The sequence below is a fragment of the Sciurus vulgaris genome, assembly GCF_902686455.1.
Source record: "Sciurus vulgaris genome assembly, chromosome: 3".
NCBI lineage: Eukaryota > Metazoa > Chordata > Mammalia > Rodentia > Sciuridae > Sciurus > Sciurus vulgaris.
The window spans coordinates 63,882,279-63,904,988 of record NC_136463.1 but is presented as its reverse complement, the minus strand read 5'-3'; the positions used below and the strand labels follow the sequence as shown (position 1 = coordinate 63,904,988).

At 45.0% G+C, this 22,710-nt stretch overlaps 1 protein-coding gene across 1 annotated transcript in view; it reads left to right on the top strand.

The window, feature by feature from the left end:
* DOC2B (double C2 domain beta) overlaps positions 1–12,203 on the top strand; it is a 33,459-nt gene extending 21,256 nt beyond the window's left edge. Inside the window, exons 7-9 of the mRNA XM_079130911.1 lie at positions 6,638–6,719; positions 7,620–7,716; positions 8,300–12,203. Of these exons, the coding sequence (XP_078987037.1) occupies positions 6,638–6,719; positions 7,620–7,716; positions 8,300–8,436 (316 nt within the window). The 3' untranslated portion in view covers positions 8,437–12,203. The remainder of the gene's footprint in view (positions 1–6,637; positions 6,720–7,619; positions 7,717–8,299) is intronic.
* The last annotated feature ends 10,507 nt before the right edge of the window (positions 12,204–22,710 follow it).

The following is a 22,710-nucleotide window of genomic DNA, read 5'->3' as shown; positions in this document are numbered from 1 at the left end:
AACTGTGGCCCAGCATGCAGCACCTGGGGAGCCCTGGAGGCCAGTGGGCACTGCTGCATCTGTCTACAGGTGTGGGTCCTCTTGTGTGCTCCTTTGGCAACTTGGAAGGTGAGTGTGGCCAGCCCGTTACACAGGTGGAGAAACTGAGGCCCAGAGAAGCTGGAGAGACTTCCCAGGGTCACACAGATAGAGAATAGTTATCTCCTGATGCCAGGACCCAGAGTCATGAGCAGGTTGGAGAAGGAGGCAGGGGGAGGCAGTGCCGGTGCCAGGGGTAGCCAAGAAGCTGGGAGACATGACAGAGGAGCTCTGCCAGGCCTGCCCGTGGGTGCCAGCCCCAGGCTGCAGCCCCAGATGTAGCCAAGGGTCCACCCTCTACTACCAATGCTGGCACTAAGGAGAGACACTTAACTGGGGGACCATGACCAGTGACCTGGCCCCCAGAGCAGCGGACCTGGCCAGGATGACTGTACTTTGAGCTCATAGCGGCAGATAGATCCAGTGGCCCTCTGGAGAGGAAAGGAATGGGTGCCATGGTGACCACCTTCAGCGCTTGGGGCTCTTCCCAAGCGGAGGGAACGTAGCCTGAGTTCTCAGGCAGACTGTCCTGAAAGGAGGGGAAGGAGCCTGGGGGCAAAGGTACAGGAACCGGAGTGAGCCTAGCCCAAGGGGACACTGATGAGGCCCAGGAACTGAGACCAGGGGGACGTCTGGCCCCACAGGGAGGCCAGTGCTTCTCTTGGCACAGCACTGGGACACCATGCCCATTGGCCACCATCATATTTCTGTCACTTTTTAAATCATGTCAACAATGATGCAGCCCTTTGGAGAACAGCTGGGAGTTCCTTAGAAAATTAAACCCAGAGCTTCCTTGTGACCCGGAAAGTTTCCCTCTTAGATTTATAACAGAGAGAATTGAAAACATATGTCCACACAAAACCGTGTGTATGAATGTTCACAGTGGCGTTATTCACAAAGCTAAAAATGCAAACTACAGATGAATGGATAAATAATATGTGATTTTATTCATACGATGGAATACTACTCAGCCCCGGAAGGGAATAAAGTACATGTTGAACAATCCTAATCCAAAAATCAGAAATTCAAAATTTGCCAGGTGTGGTGGTGGCACATACCTGTAATCCCAGCAACTGGGGAAACTAAGGAAGAAGGATCGAAAGTTTAAGGCCAGCCTCAGCAACTTAGTAAGACCCTGTCTCAAAATAAAATATAAAAAGGGCTGGGGATGTGGCTCAGTGGTAAAGCACCCCTGGGTTCAATCCCTGGTACCAAAAAAAAAAAAAAAAAGACACCAAAATCTGAAATGTTTGAGGGCTGATATGGCACTCCAAGTAGACCTCAGGAGATGGGTCACAGTCAAATGCACTAAAAATATTGCCTAAAACTACCTTCAGGCTACATACATAACAAGGAGTCTATAAAATGTAAGTAAATTTTGTGTTTAGACTTGGATCCCTATCCCCAAGATATCTCATATGTATATACAAATATTCCAAAATCCAATAAAATACAAAACACTCTGTTCCCAAGCATTTTGAATAGGTAATAGTCAAACTGTGCTGCTAAGCGCTACGATGAGGATGAAACTGTCGACACTGCTAAATAGAAGGAGGCAGACCCAAACTTATGATTGTATTTACCTGGAAGTCCAGACTAGGCAAATACACACAGGTGGAAAGGAGACGAGAGACTCGGGCACAGTGGCACACGCCTGTAATACTAGCTAGTCAGGCAGGAGGATCACAAGTTCCAGGACAGCCTCTGCAAAATAGCAAGACCCTGTCTCAAAATAAAAAGGGCTGGGGATGTAGCTCAGTGGTGAAGTGTCCCCCAGTACCAAAAAAAAGAAAAGAAAGTAGATGAGCAAAGGCCCAGGGCCATGGGCGAGGAAGCCAGGAGGAAATGGGGAGCAATTGCAGGAGACACTGGGCTTCTCAGGATGACACAAATCTTCAAAAATTGCTTATGCTGGTTGTGCAATTCTTGACTATACTAAAAATCATTAAAGTGTGTGTGTGTGTGTGTGTGTGTGTTGGTACCAGAGATTGAACCCAGGGGCACTGAACCACATCCCCCACCCTTTTTTTAAATATTTTTTTTTTTTTTTATTTAGGGACAGGGTCTTGCTGAGTTGCTTAGGGCCTCACTAAGTTGCTGAGACTGGCTTTGAACTTGGGATCCTCCTGCCTCAACCTCCCAAGCCACTGGGATTACAGGTGCACACCACCATGCCTGGAAAGTATGCCTTGCATACTTTTAAAGGGTGCATTTTTCAATATGAATTATATTTCGATAAAGCACTGATTGGGATTTAAGCAATCAGATCACCCAAGGCTCCAGGAGCAGAACTCATACATAAAGGGGAGCAGCGACATTGTTGGAGAAAGTTGGGTTCTCCCAAAATGGTACTGTGGGCTACTGGTTTTCCACTTGAAAACCAGTGAATTGGACTGTGGCCTCAAACTTAGCAAAACAATGTATTCTGGTGGATTAGAGACCCCAGCACAAGAGGAAACCGCAAATGTTAGAAGACCACCAGCAGACTCCCTCTCTCCCCACTTTTTTTTTGTTTGTTGTTAATTGGGAATTGAATCCAGGGTCGCCTAACCACTGAGCAACATCCCTAGCTCTTTTCATATTTTGTATTTTGTTTTGAGCCAGGGTCTAAGTTGCTGAGGCTGGCTTTGAACTTGGAATCCTCCTGCCTCAGCCTCCTGCTGGAATTACAGGCATGCACCACCACGCCTGGCCCAGCAGACTCTCTTTATAGCATTGGAGAGAAAGTTGGCAGACTCCAGGAGAATTGGAAAATATGTGTTCCTGATGGTCACATTATCTTCCTTCTAGGTTTATGTCCTAGAAATCCATGTGCAGGTGGAAAGCTGTTTATGGCAGAATCACTTGCAATAAGCCACAAACTGGAAATAGCCAAGCTTTTATCAGCAGAATAGATTAATAGAATGTGGCAGATGAGTAGAATGAAGGACTATGCTGTTAAGATGAATAAATCAGAGCTAAATTAACATGGACAGCTGTCCAAAACGTGCTGAGACAAAAAGCAAACCACAGAACTGTGCACACAATGTGTCACTGTTTACATAGTCCACTCTTGGTATCCGCGGGTTCATCCATGGATTTCAGCTGTGGATCGAAAATACTATTTGATGGAAAAATTGCATCTGTACTGAATGTGTACGGACTTTTTTATATGTCACTATTCCCTGAAAATATAGGGTAACAACTCTTTACCTAGCATTTACACTGTATTAGGTATTGCAAGAAACCTAGAAGTGACAAAGCACAGATAGGATGTGCATGGGTTGTATGCAAATATTATGTTGTTTTATTTATTTGTTTTTTTTATTTATTCATTTATTTTTTAGGCAGTACTGGAGATTGAACCAGGGACGCTCTACCACTGAGCTGCACCCCCAGCCCTTTTTATTATTTGTTTGGGAACAAGATCTCGCTAAGTTGCACAGGCTGGCCTCAAACTTTTGGTCCTCCAGCCTCAGCCTCCCAGGTTGCTGGGATTACAGACCTGTGCCACTGTTCCCAACACTAGGTCATTTAATTTAAGGGACTTGAGCATTTCAAGATTTTGGTAATTGAGGAATGTCCTGGAATCAATCCTGCACTGTATTTCTGGAGGGTGGGAAGGAAGGAGAGACCAGCAGGGTGTGTCCTTTCCCTTTCCCTGTAAAACTAGATTTCTCTTCTGACAGAAATGCAATCTGAAGTCAAAATGGTGTGACCATTTTAAATTGCGTTCCAGGCCCACCTGCTGATGGACAGGAATTCCAGGTTATGTGCTGGGTCTCTAAAAGCAGAGTCACACCTGGTGCTGACTTCCACCCCTGGGGCTCCCCCTCCACAGACAGCTGGTGTGGAGCTGCTGGACCCTTGCAGCCTTGTCCTACACCCCCCCCCCCCCCCCCCGGTCAGATCAGCATGGCCTTCCGGAAATAGGCAGATCCGTGGGCAGCTCCCTGTATCCGAGTCACAATTCACCTGAGACCCCCTGAGTCTGGTTAAAACTCCCTGGCTGAGATAGGGGTCTGCTGCTCAGGTCTCCTCAGGGTCCCCATCTTTGAAAGACTCCTTTCTGGACCATGGGTCTCCTCCCTAATGGCAGGGGGAGTGGGACACAGGCTAGATTTTGAGTGGTACTCCTTAGCTGTGTCCTTGATAGGGCACAGTGACCCAGGAAGAGTGCTAGGAAAGGACCAGACGGCCAGTGCTGAGAAGCAAGCCTTAACTGGTGAAGCTTTCGGTCTTCAGGGTCATGTTTCTAGACCTCATCCCTGATGACACCTGCCTCAGTTTCCCCAGGTCCAGCTCTTCAGCTGGGATGGGAACCTCAGGTGTGGAACCAAGGTTCCCGATACTAACTGGTAACACGTATGGAATACTACTAGGTGCCAGGGCTCTGCTGTGGCTCCATCCAACCCCCATGGCCTGTGTGGTCCCTTCTGTTCGTACCTCCACTCACACCAGAGGAAACTAGAAGTGACTTGCTGGGCCACCCTGGGCAACTCCCTTTCTGCTCTGCCACCAAAGAAGGTTCTTCTAGGAGCCTCTGGCAAGCAGAAATGATTGTGCAGAGGGACCAGAGGTGGCACTGTGTGTGGAGAATCCATGAGCCCTGGTGGTCAAGGGGGTCATGACAGCATGGGAGGAGAGATGCCAAGGGGCAGGGCTTTGCTGGAGTGGGCCTGTACCCAGACAGGTTATGCTCAGGAAGGGCCCTGAGGGCCTCCCAGGAGCAGGGGGGTGAGGGGAAGGGTCCCAGCAGGGGAAACAGCACAGAGACTTGGGGCAGCAAGAGCTGGCCCTAGAGCACTGTCCAAGGCTGAGGGCCCGGAGGTTGGTGCCTGTTGTTGAGCCTGGCAACTGGGTGAGGAGTCACCAGATGGATGTGAGTTCAGGCTTAGAACACAGAAATCCCAGAACTACCTTCCTTCCAGGGGCTTCCAAAGGCAGGGCTGGGCCACACTCCCCCTCTGTAGAACCCCCGGCCCCAACTCCAGGGCAAACGGGTAAAGGACAATGCACTAAACCCAAAGCACAGGGGCTGGGGATGTGGCTCAGTGGTGGAGCACTTGTTCAGTATGTTTGAGACCCTGGGTTTGATCCCCCGCACTGCAAAAAAGAAAAAAAACAAAATATCAATACATATTAAAATGGGCCAACAAGCCTACGAAGACCCATAAGTAAAAAATTCACCATGTCAAAGTGATGGGTGTAAGGGAACCCGCTGCCATTACCGTTTTCAGATTTATTCAGGTACAACTTACATGTGTCTCCCTGTTTGAAGTTTGACTAACATGTACAATTTTGTTACCATCACCACCACAATCAAGATAGGGAATATAAGCCAGGAGTCAAATACCTGCAATCCCAGCTACCCTGGAGGCAAAAGTAAGAGAATCCCAAATTCCACAAGTTAGCGAGACCCTGTTTCAAAAATAAAAATAGGGCTGGACCAACTGGACAGGGTGGTGAGCACCTGTAAATCCCCAGCAATTTGGGAAGCTGAAACAGGAGGATCGCAGATTTGAGGCCAGCCTCAGCAATTTATCTAGACCCCTCAGCCAGTTAGCAAGACCCAGTCTCAAAAGAAACAAACAAACAAACAAAATAAATTAAAGGACTGGGGATCTCAGTGATAAAGCATCTTGAGATTCAATCCCCAGCACCAAAATAAAATAAAGACTATATAGTCACTTCCCAGTGTCTGCAGGAGGTTGGTTCTAGGACACTACTCCCTTCAGATACTGAAATCCAAGGATGTTCAAGTCCCTTATATTAAAAGGCACATGTTTGCATATAGCCTATGCACATCTTCTTATATACTTCAGCTCCTCTCTAGATTATTTTTAATACCTGATACAATAAAAGTGCTATGTAAAGAGTATTTATACTGTATTGTTTAGGAAATAGGCAACTCACTCCACCTCTCAGAGGTGAAGACAGCTGTTCTGCATCGAAATCTCAGGAGCTGATGTCTGCAGAGGGAAGAACATCTAATTGGTGTCCCTCTCCCTGTGGGAAGCGTCCCTGTTTCTGCCAAAAGGCCTTTTCCATCCTTAAAGCTCCAAGGAGGGAGTGGCAGTGGTTGTGCCCTGAGGGAATATACTGGGAGCAAAGAAAGGATGGATTTTCGCAGGGCATGGTGGCACATGCCTGAATTCCCAGTGACTCAGGATGCTGAGGTAGGAGGTTCACAACTCTGAGGCCAGCCTGGGCAATTTAGTGAGACCATGTCTCAGAAATAAAGGGGCTGGGAATGTAGCTCAGTAGTAGAGCCCCTGGGTTTAATGCCCAGTAGAGAGAGAAAGGGGAGAGGGAGGAAAGAAAGTCAGAATTCGACTTCCAGAAACAAGGGACCTCCCTTCCTAGGAGATGGAGGGGTCAGTTGGTTGATTTTGGGTGGGCAGACTTCAGTCAATGAAGGATCACTGCATCTCCCGAGCAGCACATCACTCACCTTCGCCCAAAGTAAGGAGCCAGTGATCCCTCTCCAGGGACAGACAGCTCTGCCAAACCCTGCTGGCTTGATCTGCATCCCATGGTTCCTCCCCATCCCCTACCTGTCCCTCGGTTATAATTCCAGATACCTGAAGCCAGATGTGGACAAGAAGTCCAAACATAAGACAGCAGTGAAGAAGAAAACCCTGAACCCAGAGTTCAACGAGGTACAAGGGCCTGCTGGAGCTTCATGAAGGGCACTCAGTCTCCCCCGGGGTGGGTGGGCCCAGAGGGGCTGGGTTTTCAAAGGGTCACTGTGGGAGCTGGAGGGTGGTGAGAGAGGGAGGGTAGGAGCTGCCAGCTGTGGGAGCGAGGTTGAACCTGGCCAGGCTGCACCAGGACACAGCGGTGCAAATGGGGATTCGCTGGGAAACTTTAGAGGATCCAGCTGATGGAATTGCGACCGTGTTGGATGTAGGGGTGGAAAGAGGGAAGTGTTGAGGGGATTCTAGGTTCCTGGCTGGGTGACAGGTTTGGGGAAGGGGATATAAAGGGGAGAAGCTTTGGGTGGAGTATGAGAATTCAAGATGCCTAGGGCCTTGGGTCGGTGGGCCAGGTGGATAACTAGGTCCTTAGCACAGCTGGAGACAGACCCAAGCGGGTCCCCCACAGCAAGAGACGTCAAAGAGTATAGGCCCTCAGTCAGAGGCCACACCAGGGATTCCAGGCAGGAACTGAGGCTGAGGAGCTGCCTCCAGAGAGGAAGGGTTACCAGATTTGGAAGGTCCCATAAGCTGAAGGAAAGAATGTTCCACAAAGAAAGGCCTGGTCAACAAAGCCAGCCTGGGAAAAGTCAAAGATGACAAGGACTCCTTTCTGTGCAATGAGCCACAGTAAGGGGGCTTGCAGGCATCTGGAGAGAACAATTTCAGGAACAGAGAGGCAGGTGGGTTGAGGGGCTGAGCCCTCAGGGAGAATTGGGCAGGAGGGATCAGAATCCATCCATCCTCCAGTCCTGTGCTTGGAGCACCCCCGACCCTCCCCTTCCCTCCTCCACGCCCTTACCCCATCACAGAACCCTCCTGGCCATGGGCCCTTGGCCCTAATACTCCCCTTCTGGCCATCAGGAGTTCTGCTACGAGATTAAGCATGGGGACCTGGCCAAAAAGACTCTGGAGGTCACCGTTTGGGATTACGACATTGGAAAATCCAACGATTTCATTGGTAAGAAGAGGGTACAATGGGAATTTGCCTCTCCTGGATTTGACCAGCTGCAGTGGCTCTGAATCAGGCCACAGGCCCTCCACAGCCTCTGGAGAAAGCTGGGGCTGTGGACCACCTCCCCACAGCGTAGGGGCCTCAGACATATTCAGCCGGCCCCCATGGGATAAGAGACAGGCCCAGAGAGGTAGAGGCCTGGGAGGGCAGAGAGCAATCTGTGAGGGAGCGGGGACAATGAGGGTCAGCACCTGAAGATGGACTCAGAGTCCATGTGGCCCCTCGTCCCCCACGGGTGTGACAGCTATGCCCAGTGAGCTCTCCCTTCCAGGCCCCATCCCTTGGCCCTAACGCCGCCACTGTACCTGCCCCAGCACTGCTCTGGTTCCCCCTTGAGGAAAGGCAGGGCCCAGGCCATGGCTGGGGCCTGGAGCGTGGATGGAAATCACAAGGTCCACACTCAGAGCCAGGTGGGCAGGGGGAGAGCCCAGCCTCTGAGCGTAGAATCTGGAAGGGAGCACTACCCAAGGGGCCCCAGGGAGTCAAGCGAGCACTGAGTCCCTGGCCACCCCGCTGACCCCTCCTGCAGGTGGTGTGGTTCTAGGCATCAATGCCAAGGGTGAGCGCCTGAAGCACTGGTTTGACTGCCTGAAGAACAAGGACAAGCGGATCGAGCGCTGGCACACGCTCACCAACGAACTCCCAGGGGCTGTGCTCAGCGACTGACTGCCCCTCCTGCTGCCATCTGCCCCTGCCACCCGGGCCCCACACAGGCCTGGCCCTGGGCTTCCTCACATGCCACCAAGGGCTGTGGCTCCCACACTGGGCAAGATCCAGGATGCCTGCTTGGACACACAGCCACTGCAGCCCTCACTTGGAGGATACAGAGGGAGCACCCAGCCACTCCAAGGAGCAGGAAGGACAGACCCGGGAGACGAGGGAGGACTGGGCCTGTTTTCAGCCCCCTGGGGCTCTGGAGGGCCAGCAATGGGAGAAGGCCTGGGTCTCAGCACCTGCTCGGGGAAGGGGACAGGGCCATCCAGGGGAAAGGGTCCTTCAGAGGCCAGCAGTAAGGCACAGGTTGAGAGTGCAGAAGTGAGGGGCACTCTAAGTAGAGCCAAAGAGAGCAGAGGAGGGAGGTTTTGACTGCACCCATTTCTCTCCAGCATTAAGGGGCAGGTGGGGGTAGTCCATGAGCAGAGCCTGGTGAAGTTCCCAGAGACTCCGGTGAACCCGGGCAAATTGGCAGGTGCTTCACTCACTGGTCTATAAGCCCATGGTGGCGAGTGAGACGTGGGCCTGTCTTCCAGGAGCTCCCCATCTAGTCAGGGAGCCGGACACAAACCATCACAACAGAGGGGTAAGGATGCCAGAACCAGCCCAGCCTGTATGCGTGCTGCAGACACTGCTGGCGGCTGGGAGGGAGGGCAGGGCAGGCTTCCTGGAGGAGGAGGTGCCTCCATAAGGCCTTCAAGGGAGTGGGTGTTTGGAGGCAAAAATGAAGGGCAGTCCAGGCAAGAGGAGTGATTTTCAAAGGCTGGGAGAGGAGTGAAAGGTGATGGGACCAGGCAGCTGTGTGGCCCTGGGGTTTGCTAGGTTTGGCAGGTGTTGGGCTTGTGGCAGGTGGGAAGTGGCAGAAGCACCATGATGTTGGCTCAGAGTCATGCTCAGCTCTCAGACCCAGCTCTCCCACTGTGACCTCTCCTCCTGAGGGACCTCAAAGATGGACCATGCCCCTGGTTCTTCCCAGCACGTGTCCAGTTAGTGGCAGAGGAGAAAATGAGTCCCTCACATGAAAAGAAGCTACGTTCCTCCTGTCCTCCTCCTCTTCCCTGTTCCCTCCCTGCTGGATTGAAGCTGGGTATTGGGGCCCCTTGTGGTTGCTCAGGAGCTGAGAGACCCTACCCATCTTTCTCTCCAGGAATGGGGTTAAGAGCTTCTCAATCTTGGAGCCCAGGGTTGGGCCTGAAGCCCCCTCATGTCAAAGGGTCCTTCAGGAATGTTGGATTCATAAATGCAAAGCCAAGGAGTTTCAAAATCACAGCAAAACCCCACTGTGTTCAACCCATCGGTGCATGACAGGTCATGAAGGCCCAGAGAGGGAAGGTAACCTACCTAAGGACTTGCAGCCCTAGCAAATCTGGAACCAGGACTCATGGCCCCTGCCCCACTCCAACCCAGAACTCTGGACACCACATTTCAGGGGAAGTAAGGAGCTAAGCACACACATAGGAGGTCCCACCAGCTGCCATCCCAGGGCCTGCCCCGCCTGCTGCCCACCCACACAGCTGCCAGGGTTCACAGGCATGAGGGCTGGACCTTGTGCTGCAGGCACAAAGCACATCACCATCCAAGGTACAGGGGGATGCTTCAAGTCCCAAGTGCCCCTCAGTCCTTTGCCAGCCAGCAGGGAAGACAGGACTCCAGCCCCCTTCCCCCCACAGTATCTGGCCACCCTTGTTGCTCATGGAGACTTGGTTTCCCCATCTGAGGGTTTTGCCTTGTGTTATGGGGTGAAAGAACACTGTCTTAATGAATTTTCACAACCCTATGAGATGATTGGAGCCGTCACCACCATTTTACAGATGAAACAGATTGAGAGAAGCTGAGTAGTTTGCCAAGGCCACATAGCTGGGAGGAGTTACACCAGGATTCAAACAGACTCTTTGACTGGAGGTCAGGACTCCCCAGGTCCTTCCCTCCTGGGATGTTGGGGATTCTGTGAAATCTGGTGCAGAATAGAGATGTGGGGCCTTGTCACTGTCCTGCCCCCTTGCCCTCTTGTTGGCATTGAAACCATCTGTGCCACTTAGGGCTTTCCCAGAAGCCCACACCTACACCCTGGAATTGACCTGGCCCCTCGGCCTCCGAGTTTGATCAAGGGGACAAAGGCAAGGGCTCCTTGTTTCTCTACACAACCAGAAAGGAGAATCTGTGGGGCCTAAGGTAAGAAGTGGCCTACTTTTGAGGGACCCAGTGTCGGGTGAGCCAAGTATCTTCTCATCTTGGAAACTCAGCAACCGGTGAAATGATGGAAGAGCTAGAAGGAACTTTGAGTTCCACCTAGTATGACGTCCTTATTAGACACATGGGAAGACAGGCCACCAAGAGGAAGGAGCCCCACTGGAACAAGAAACAAGGATTCCTGGCACCCAGGTCAGGGCCCACCACTGCCACAGACAGTGCAGAAATGGGCCTGCTGGTCCCTGTTGACCACAGGAAGAGACAGGCTAGGAAGCGGGACTTCAGGCCAAATAGCTCAGGTGCAAGGCGGGGCGCGAGGTAGGAGGCCTCTAGGAAATGACAACCTTCTTCAGGATCCTGGCGCTATTCTAGAGCCCAGGCATATTATATTTCTGTAAAGAAAAAGCGCTTTGAGAAGCTATAGAATTGGCTCTGCCTTTGACCCCGAACAGGCATCTTTTCTCTAATTCATCAGCCCTACAAAGACAAGAAATCTAATGCCAAAAAAAAAAAGTCATCCCAAAGTCAGGTGTCAGTAACCAGGGGGGGTCTCCCGATGTGCTGCGTCCACCTCGCGCCCTGGTTTCCGCCCCGCCCACCACCACTACTAGCCAATCCCCGACGGGCCCGTCTTCCAACCCTGAGGCGGTAACCTCCTGACCTCTAGTGGCGAGAGCGAGGAACTGCACCTCCCCGGCCCGCCCGCCCGCCGAGCCCGGGCCGTGCATGTCCTGCCCTTTGTTCTTTCTCAAACCGAGTGAAACCTCCCAATGCATGGACTCTGGCTGTCGTCGATGCAGACTCGCGTGCACTGCTTAACCGTTTTGCTACCACGTGTCGGCTGCAGCAACTGTCCTCAAACTGCAGCTCCACAACACAATTTTTGTACTTTCGTCAGACCTACCCGAAGGTGTCCTTTTTAAGTCTTATTTGTTAATATTTATAATGACATATAATCCAAAGTAAATGGAACGTCATATTGCCATCATATTGACTTAGGAGATTCTCATTTTAATAGATTTGGTGGAATGAGGGGGAGGGTAGAACTTAGCACACTGTCTCATTTACTCGTCACCAATAATCCATTGGAGTTGGGCACCCAAGTACCAGATGGGGAAACTGAGGCTCGGAGAGCTTAAAATGTGTGTGCAAATCACACAGCTGGTCAACGACAAAACCGGGATTCAAACCCAGGCCTACCACAGTAGGTAATGTTTCTATTCACTCGTTCATGGAGATAATCAACAAATAGCAAATATAATAAGGACATGTGAGAAGATGACAAGTAAAAACTATGAGCATAAAGGAACCAGATGGGGAGTGGAGATTATGCTTAAGTGGGTAGGGGGCAGGTGGACCTCCAGAGACTTTGGAGCTAAGACTTGGATGAGGAGAAAATGAGCTGTGGGAATACCTGGAGAAGTGCATTCCAGGTGCAGAGAATCACCAGGGCCTCTGGAGGCAGAGGCAGGCTTGGCCAGTGTGACCACAGCAGGGCAGGGCAAGGAAAGATGATAGATGAGACCAGAAGGGAAGTGGGGGTGGGAGTGGGAGGATGGGTGTCTCATAGGGCATTAAAAAGACTGGTCTTCACTCTGAGATGAAGGGTCATCTTCATTTCTAACTAATCACGTCATTGAGATCAAAAGACGGCCTGGTAGAAATTAAACCTGTAATCTGGGACAGATAATCAGGCCCAGCATGACCACAGCATGGTGGCTGGGTTCTAAGCAGATCATGCTGCCAGTGACTGTTGGACATTCTGGCTTCCGGTCTCCCTTAGCAACCGCCTATGGGTTGGCTTGGTTTTCCAGGCCTCCAGCCCATTTTCTGAACTACCTGATACCCTTCCAGAGCACTCCTTTTCTACTTGTGTTAACCATAATGGGATAGTGTTAATTTTAACAGTGGACCTGCCTGGTGCTCTGATGTAATCTGGACATCTAGATCTTAACTCTAATACCATCACTTCATGAAGCCTGCCCTTGACAAACCTAGTCATGTTCTTCCTGTCTCCCTACTTTCTCTTCTTCATGGTCTTTATCAACAAATTCATCTCCTCACTCACCTTGATTTTATTTCAAGATAGGGTCTCACTAAGTTGCTCAGTTTGACCTCAATTTTGATCCTCCTGCCTCAGCCTCTAGAGTTGCTGGGATTACAGACATTTGCCATTGTGCTGGGCAAGTACTCTTTTTAAAAACAGCTTTATTGACGTATATTTGATATACAAAGAACTGTATATATGTACAATTATTATGGCTGTTTGCATATGTCCAGAGTCATCAAATGGAAGATTTCTTTTTTTTATTTTTTTTTTTTTGTTGTAAATGGACACAATAACTTTATTTTTAAGTGGTGCTGAGGATTGAACCCATGCATCACACAAGCTAGGCAAGTGCTCTACCACTGAGCCACAATCACTGCCCCAAATTCCTTCTTTTTTAAAGACTGAATGATATTTCACTCTTTGTGTCTAGCACGTTGCTTTATCCACTAACCTGTCCATGGCCACTGGGGTCACTACACTCACTTCCTCAGGTGATTCATCAGCATGGAAATGATCCAGAATGGTGACCTCAGACCCAAGTTTGAGTGGACTTCCAATTATTTGGCTTTCCACAGCTACCTAGTAACATTGTGTTTCTTAGTTTATATTCTCAGGAGAGCAATGACTTGATCCAAGTTATGACTCACTTCCTTGGGTCAAAGGGCAAGAGTTAACCTTACATGGTAAAACTATGGCTACAGGCAGGACACACGGGGTCTTTCACAGGAAGTCCTGAGTCACTAAGAGGAATGAGAAGTGCTAGCCAAGGGAAAGAAGAGACAGAAGTCAAGACTCAGTGCCACAGTATAGAGACTATTCTAAAAACAATAAATAGGAAACAATCATTAAAACAAAACATCAAGGAATAAGGGTGCACACCTATAAACCCAGTGACTCAGGAGGCCCCGGCAGGAGAATCCCAAGTTCAAGGCCAACCTGGGCAACTTAGTGAGACCCTCTCTCAAAATAAAACATGAAAAGGATGGAGGATGTAGCTCAGTGGTAGAACACAGCTGGGTCCAATCCCAAGTACCACAAAAAATTTAAAAAAAAAATTTTTTAAAACACGGAAATGACCTCAATGATTCAGAGTGAGTAAATTCCATTATGGTTCATCTTAAGCCTAGAAATTTATGCAGCTATTTTCATTCCTAATGATGAATAATGGCAGGTTATCTGGAAAAAGTGTGATGATGTGAAGGGAACAAAGGATTAAATTTGAGTGTAGAGTGCAATCTTTTTACTCTTCAATGTATGTTGTTACTGTGGTAATTATATATTTTTTTTCTTTTATTGCCTGTGCTTTGGGTGTCATATCCAAGAAACTCATGTCAAATCAAATGTCATAAAGATTTTCCCATTTTCTTCTAAGAGATCTGTACCTTTTAGCTTTTACATTTTGATCCATCTTGAGTTAAATTTTCTATATGTTATATGGTGAGGATCCAACTTCATTCTTTTACAAGTGGATATCCAGTTTTCCCATATCATTTGTTAAAAAGATTTTCTTCCCCAATATTTGATGTTGGTACCCTTTTCAAAAATCAATTGACCATAGATGTAAGAATTTATTTCTGGACTATTTCAGTAGTTATATGACTTTCCTGTGTCAGTAGTATGTTGTTTTGATTACTGCAGCTTGCTTTTTTTTTTTTTTTTTTTTTTGTACGAAGGATTGAACCCAGAGCTGCTTAACGGCAGAGCCACATTCCCAGCCTTTATTTTTTTGAGACAGGGTCTCACTAAGTTCCGAGACGTTAGGATAACAAGGGTATACCTCCAAGCCTCATTACTGCAGCTTTCGAGTAAGTTTCAAAGACTAGAAAACGAGTTTTCCAACTGTTTTTCCTTTTCAGATTTGTTTCGAGTTGCCTTAAAATTCCATATAAATTTTAGGATGGACTTTTTTCTGAAAAAAGACACACCATTGGAATATTCAGAGATTACAATGAATTTGTAGATCACTTTAGATAACAATATTATCTTCCAATCAACTTCCACTTGTTTGTCAACTTCTTTCAGCAATGTTTTAAGGTTTTCAGACTTTCACTTCCTTGGTTAAATTTATTCCCAAGGACTTTATTCTTTTTGTTGCTATTGGGAAGACAATTTTTTGTAATGTTTGTTCCTACTGTATAGAAATGCAATTGACTTGTGCTGACTTTGTATATTGCTGAATTGTTAACCCTTAGGGGTTTTCTACATAAACATGTCACCTGTCAACAAAGATAATTTTACTTCTTGCTAATTTGGATGCCTTTTTTCTTTCTTTCTTGAATCATTGCTTTGGCTAGATCTTTTAGTATTATGTTGCATAGATGTGATAAAAGGCATCTTTGTCTTGTTTCTGATATTAGAGAAAATTTTTCAGTCTTTACCATTGAGGAATGTTAGCTGAGGGCTTTTCCTATATGTGCGCTCAGGAGGTGTACACACAAACACACACACATAAACATCCTTTAGTATCTTTTATTATGTCCTTTATTATGTTTAGGTAGTTCGGTTCCACTCCTAGTTTACTGAATTTTTTCAACTGCTTTGTCTGCACCAACTGAAGTGACACATGGTTTTCTCTTCATTCTGTTAATGGAGTATATATGGCATTAATTTTCATCTGGTGAACCATCCTTGTATAACAGGAATAAATCGCAGTTGATTGTGGTATATACTCCTTTCAACATGTTTTTGAGTTGGGCTTTTTAGTATTTTGTTGTTTATTTTTGCATTGATATTCATAAGGGATATTGGTTTCTAGTTTCCTTGTAGCCATCTTTGGATTTTTGCTTTGTTTTTGCAGTGCTGGGATCAAACCTGGGGCAAGTACACTACCACTGAGTCACACCCCTAGACCAAGTATTGTCTCTTCAATTTTTTGGGAAGGGTCTGAGAAGAACTGGTGCCAATTCTTCTTTCCAATTTTGAGAGAAGCCAGGCACAGTGACTTGAAATCAGATACTCAGGAGGCTGAGGCAGGAGGATGGCTAATTCAAGGCCAGCCTGGGCGATTTAGCAAGACCCTGTGTAAAAATAAAAATAAAAAAAAGAAAAAGAAAAAGGACTGGGGATGTAGTTCAGTAGTAGACTACCCCTGGGGGTTCAATTCCAAGTACTTAAAAAAAAAAAAAAAAAAAATCCCAAAAAACCCTCCCTCATCAGGACAGCTAGAATAATTTTAGCAAAGTCACAGACTATACAATAATCAATATTCTTATAAGTAGCAGCATTTTAAAAAGCAATACTGCTTAAAAGAAATGTAAAGAATCAAATAAGAGATACCAGATTTATGCATAAAAAACTTACAACAGTCCCTTCTCCTGAGATGACTCTCTTCCTTAAGAGTGTCTCCTTTTTCCCTTTTCCTATTCCTCCTAATAAATTCATGCCTGCTTAAACAAACAACAAAAACACGTAGGGCATGGTGGCACACATCTGAAATCCTAGTGATGCAGTAGTCTGAGTTAGGAGGATCTCAAGTTCAAGGCTAACCTCAGTAACTTAGCAAGACTCTCAACAACTTAGGGAGACCCTGTCTCAAAATAAAAAGGACTGGGAATGTAGCTCAGTGGTAAAGCACCCAGTTCAATTCCCAGGACACCCCCCATCCCCCACAAAAAAAAAAAGCAAGCTTGGATGGTGGTGCAAACCTATTAATCCCAACCACTCAGGAGGCCGAGGCAGGAGGATCACAAGTTCAAAGCCAGCATCACCAACTTAGTGAGACCCTGTCTTAAAATTAAAAGTTAAAAAGGGCTGGAGATGTGGCTCAGTGATTAAGCACCTGTGGGTTCAATCCTTGGTACAAAAAAAAAAAAAAAAAAAAAAAAATTGAAAAATAAATAGTAAAGATCTAAATAAATGGAGATTATACTATGTTCATGTCCACAGATTTGAGGACATACTGCATAAACACGTTCATTCTCCCCAAATTGATTTATAGAGTCAAGAAAATTCTAATCAAAATTTCAGGTTTTCATTGTTGTTGTAATACTGAAAATGACAAACTGATTCTTAAATATATATGGAAATGCAAGAGTCATGAATAACCAATACAACGGAAAAATGAGAAACCTGGAGGATATACTCAATAAATACTGCATTCTTTTAAATCTACACTTTAGAATTGGCCCTAAGACGAATAGACTCATGGAACAGTAAGTGGTGCTAGGTCATTTGATATCCCGTTTTTGTTTTTCCTTTTGGTGCTGGGGATCAAACCCAGGGCCTTACACATGCTAGGCAAGTGCTCTATAACTGAGCTGTATCCCACTCTAAAAAGTTGTTTGTAACATCTCCCTCACAGTGCACAACAGATTCTCATTCTCCATGTTTCTAGATATGATAGGTAAAACAATTTGTAGAAAATAAGGTAAAAGATTCGTTATCTTGGAGAAGAAAAACGTAAGCAGTATATGTAAAAGTGTCTTTAAGGGAAATGTGGATAAGCTAGACTATATTAAAATGAAGAACTGTTTATCAAAAGACATCATTGGGGCTGGGGTTATATCTCAGTGATGGGGAACTTGCCTAGCACGCACAAGGCTCTGAATTCAATCCCAAGATACACACACACACACACATCAAGAGAATGAAAAAGCAGGGCAAATACCAGAAGATAACAATTCCAAAAACATATTCTATTCCTAAACACTGCCTACAAGTGAAACAGAAAATGGTAATTCAACAGAAAAACAGGCAAAATTGGGCATTTAAAACATATGTTCACTATATAAAAAGTGTTCAACCCCAATAGTCATCAGGGAAATGCAAACTAAATCCTGAATTCACTTACATAGTTACCAAAATAACTGTTAAAGAGTTGACCACAGCAAATGCTAATGAGGATATAGAACAACTGGAATTTTCATTGCTGTCTGTAGAACTGTTTAAGACCATTTAACCACTCTGGAAAACTGTTTTGTAATGACCTACTAAAGTTGAATCTATGACTCACCAGTGACCTAGTAATTCTATTCATAGTATGTATACAACATGATGCATGCATGTATCTACCAAAAGATATATTCAAGAATGTTCACATTATTTGTAACTTAAACTGAAAACAGGGACTGGGATTGTAGCTCAGTAGTAGCACATATGCCTAGCATGCATGAGGTTCTGGGTTTGATCCCAAAGTAATACCAAAAACAAAAAACTGGAAAATAATCCAATGTCCATCTATAAAATAATGTACAATATGACAGAATATCACATAGCCATGAAAACATGCTATTAATACAGGCAATAGCATGGATTAATCCCACAACATGTTGAGAAAGATAAAAATCTGGGCTGGTAATATAACTCACTAGTAGAGCACTTGCCCAGTATTCAAAAGCCTGGATTTGATCCCAAAAAGGGATCCCCTGGAAAAGAAATGAAAGAGGTCCAAGAAAACTTGGATTGCATTTATTCAAAGTTCACAAACAGGGAAAACTAATTAGTACTGATAAAACACTGGTCACCATTTTGGGAATAAAAAATGAGTAAGTTTTCAAGAATACTGGTCCTATTCTTTTCAGTCCTATTATTTTTGAGTGGTGGCTAAATATTGTATTTCCTTTCAGAAAATTCATTGCTATATTACTTGCATTTTTTTTTTTTATGTTAACACTTGAATCAAAGTTCTAAAAATATCAACAGCAAGCCGGGCGTGGTAGGGCATGCCTGTAATTCCAACTCGGAAGGCTGAGGCAGGAGGATCCTGAGTTCAGACCCAACCTTGGCAACTTAGTGGGGCCTTAGCAACTCAGCAAGACCCTGTCTCTAATATTAAAAAAAAAGGGGGGGGGGCTGGTGGGGATGTGGCTCAGTGGTTTGAGCACTGCTGGTTTCAATCCCTAGTACCAAAACAAAAACAAAACCCCAACAGTATACACATAAAAATGTCTCTAAATCCTTACAACAGGATAAAATCAGTATCTTTATTTTGGCTTACAGTTCCTTAATGATAGTCTGATGTTTCATAATTTGTTTGGCTCAAATTATCTCAAAATTAAATTCTAAGGGACTATGATATTTCATTGTAGCCTGTGATCATGGCTACAGATGTGCCATTAATGGGAAAGATAATTTAGGTACAAAATCAGCCTTATCCCAAACCTATAGCATCAGAATGTTTTTTGAACTGAGGATGGAACCCAGGGGCTCTCAAGCACTGAGCTACATCCCCAGCCCTTTTTTTGAGACAAGATCTCACTAAATTGCTTTAGGGTCTTGCTAAATTGCTGAGGTTGCCTTTGAACTTGCGATCATCCTGCTTCAGCCTCCCGAGCCGCTGGGTTTGCAGGTGTGCGCCTTTGTGTCCCGCTATCTTTTGAGACAGGGTCTCAGGCCAAGTTGCTTAGGGTCTTGCTAAATTGCTGAGCTGATTTCAAACTTGTGATCCTTCTCTCAAACTGGGATTATAGGTATACATCACCCTGACCAGTGAGCATCACTAATTTTAAATGGCAAAGAAAATATTTGGAAGACCAGGAAACAAGCAATATAGGATAGAAGCATGAGTGCCAAATTACAAATTACAGCACACCTGGAAAATTCTAAATGCCAGCTTTAGACAGGGGAAGAAAATTCCTGGACATGATTCACATTGCCTTGGTTATGGAATGAAACACTCCTAACTTCAATTGGGAGAATTTTTAGCAGGGAGCGGTGGTGCACACTTGTGATCCCAGCAGCTGGAGAGGCTGAGGCAGGATCGAGAGTTCAAAGTATGCTCAGTAATTTAGCAACTCCTTAAAGCAATTTAGTAAGATCTTGTCTCAAAAAAAGGGCTGTGGGCTGGGGACATAGCTCAGTTGGTAGAGTACTTGCCTTGCAAGCACAAGGCCCTGGGTTCAATCCCCAGCACTACACACACAAAAAAACAAGGCTGGGGATGTAGCTCAGTGGTTGAGAGCCCTTGGGTTCAATCCCTGGTACAAAAAAAAAATTATTTTTTTGAAGAAAAATTTGCTCCCTCTCATACATATAACAGGCCTATAACCTGTACCTAGAAGTGAGCTGATGTGTCAGCCCAGGTACTTGAAATGGTACCAGTCCTGTTTTCTTAAAAGACAGGGGATTAATACATTTTAGAAGTATTTCCACCAAAAGTGACTCCAAATGAATTTGACCTTGAAGACATTGGTTCTCTAGAAAACTGACAGCACTCAAATTACCTGACACCCAGTCATCACTGGTTACCTATATGGATTGTGGCTCTACTAAGCCAAACTAAATTATTTTAAATTGGAAGAATTTCTCCAGGTGTTATTAAAAAAACAAAACAAACAGCAAAATAAAATACCAAACACAACAAAACCATGCATTTAAAAATTCCCAAGTTAATCCAGGCATGGTGGCATGTGCAACTTGGAAAGGCTGAGGCAGGAGGATCTCAAGTTTGAGGTCAGTCTCTGCAACTTAGTAAGACTCTGCCTCAAGATGAAAAATAAAAACAAGCTGGGCATGGTGGTGCACTCCTGAATGCCAGCAACTCAGGAGGTCAAGGCGGGAGGATTGAGAGTTCAAAGCTAGCCTCAGTAAAAGCAAGGTGCTAAGCAACTCAGTGAGACCCTGTCTCTAAATAAAATACAAAATTGGGCTGGGGGTGTGGCTCAGTGGTTAAGTGCCCTGGGGTTCAATTCCTGGAACCAAAAATAAACAAATATAAATAAATAAATAAATAAAAACAGCTAGGAATGTGGCACAGTCGGATCATGCCCCTGGGCTCAACCTCCAGTATCAGAAAAAAAATTTTTTTCCACGATAAGCTAGACTGAAAAAAATTTGCTAAAAAAACAATGTTAAATAAAAATTTCCTTTCTTTTTTAAGAAAGTCCTAAATAACATTATTACATTTTATATGCCCAATTCTGATGTGTCAGCCACTTAATACACACATTACAGTGGTTCAGAAATGTTAAAGTATCTAAATAAATCACTCTAGCTTAAAATGTTTCAACAAAACACCAAATTTTGCTAAAGAAAAGATCAAATGGCTCAATGATTAAGCATAGGCTCTTTAGTCATACAAAAACAATTCTTTTGAATACTTTTATCTCTTGCTTTGGGCAACTTTTTCTCCTCCTACTGAATTTTCATTTGCAAAATGGAACTGACAACTTACTACTTCTGTGCTATGTGCTAGATTCCTAAAACTGTTCAATGAGCTCTGTACCTGGTATACAGGAGGCTGAGGTATGAGGATTGAGAATTCAAAGCCAACCTCAGCACCTTAGCGAGGCACTAAGCAACTCAGTGAGACCCTATCTCTAATAATAAAATACAAAAAGGGGTTGGGGATGTGACTCGCTTTAAGTGCCCATGGGTTCTATCTCTAGTAAAAAAACACAAACAAAACTCCTCCAAGTTCATTCTCATCTTCCTATATGCAACAAAATGTAACCCTAGAAGTCTGCTTTCCAAACCACCCATCTCAGAACACAAGGGTACACCCTCATTTATTAGTACACCTAACATTTTAGAAAATTTGGAGGTTTAAAAATTCCTTTTAAGGCAAAATATCGTTAAGATCTGTAATTAATACAAATTAACTGCACTCAGGTTATGACAGTATTAAGTTTTACTTTACTTAAATGATCCTGAAAAATGATTAAATCAAGCACTGAAACCTCAAGGGAAACTTCGAGTCCACAATTGCAGGCGGTGGAACTGACCTCATAAGAGTAGGCCCTTTCTGCAGTCTTCCCTGATTGCCTACAACTTTGATAGGGATGGAAACACCTGCTGAGTATGGTACCTCACACTTGTGGTCCCTGCTACTCAGAAGGCTGAGGTAGGCGGCTCAAGTTCTAAACCAGCCTGGGTAACACAGCGAGATCCTGCATCAAAATAAATAAATAAATAAATAAAACAAATAAAAAACCTGTACCTATCTCCTCTTCCATGCATTAATTACTTTTACTGGTTTCTCTTTCTCCTTACCAAAATTGCTACCTCTTAAAAATGCATCACGTATGAAAAAAAAATTTTTAATAAAAAATAGGGGAATCCTTACAGTTTGCTGGCTACATAAGTCTACACAGCCAACTAAATTAATGCTTCGCAAACTCATGTGACAAACCAACTTGACAAGATAGTACATCATTTGGTATTATCATTAAAAGAAATCCAAGGGGCTTGGGTTGTAGCTCAGTGGTACAGCACTTGCCTTGAATGTGTGAAGCACTGAGTTCGATCTTCAGCACCACATAAATAAATAAAATAAAGGTATTGTGGCCATCTACAACTACCAAAAAAAAAATAAAAATAAAAAAAGAAATACAATCACTCATAAGACTCTTCTATTAAAAAAAATTAAAATCACTACTTTTGTTTACTTGGTCCCTTTAAGTCCATGAATCAGGCATTAGTTTCCCTGTGATGGCAACCTGCAAAACCCTGCATGTTGTGAATGGTTAAAGAACTTGCAAAAGAACTTTATGAATTCCTCCTATTTGGGCCTTCAATGCAACGGGTATCTGGCCATCTTATGTTGAAAACAGAACAAATCAAGGAAAACCTCCCTGGTTGCTCTGAATGGATAATAGAGAATGATTTGTATACAAAGGTTTCCAATCATCTGACAGGAAAAGCAATTCATAAAAACAATATTTATTCTAATTGCTGGCAGATAATTAAGATAAAAACTACTAGAATGTTACCCATCTTTTAAATACCTAAATCTCTGCTACTTATGTCAACATCTCATTTCAGGGGGGAAAAAAAAGTCGAATGTGCTTAAGAAACATTTACCAACTAGGATACAGGAAAGAAAGAAATGTATCTTACAGATGCAAACACTTACATAAAAACTACTCCGAGGGTATTTAATGCAGTACCTTTCATAATAGCAAGGTTGGAAACAACTTGACCAAAAGTAAACTTTAAAAATAACTCAGGTGTACATCAATGTTAAAATGAGAGATCTAACTGCCCAATGTAAAATCATATAAACACTGACACAAACTACCTCTGGAAGAAACTACTTAAATATAGTGTTT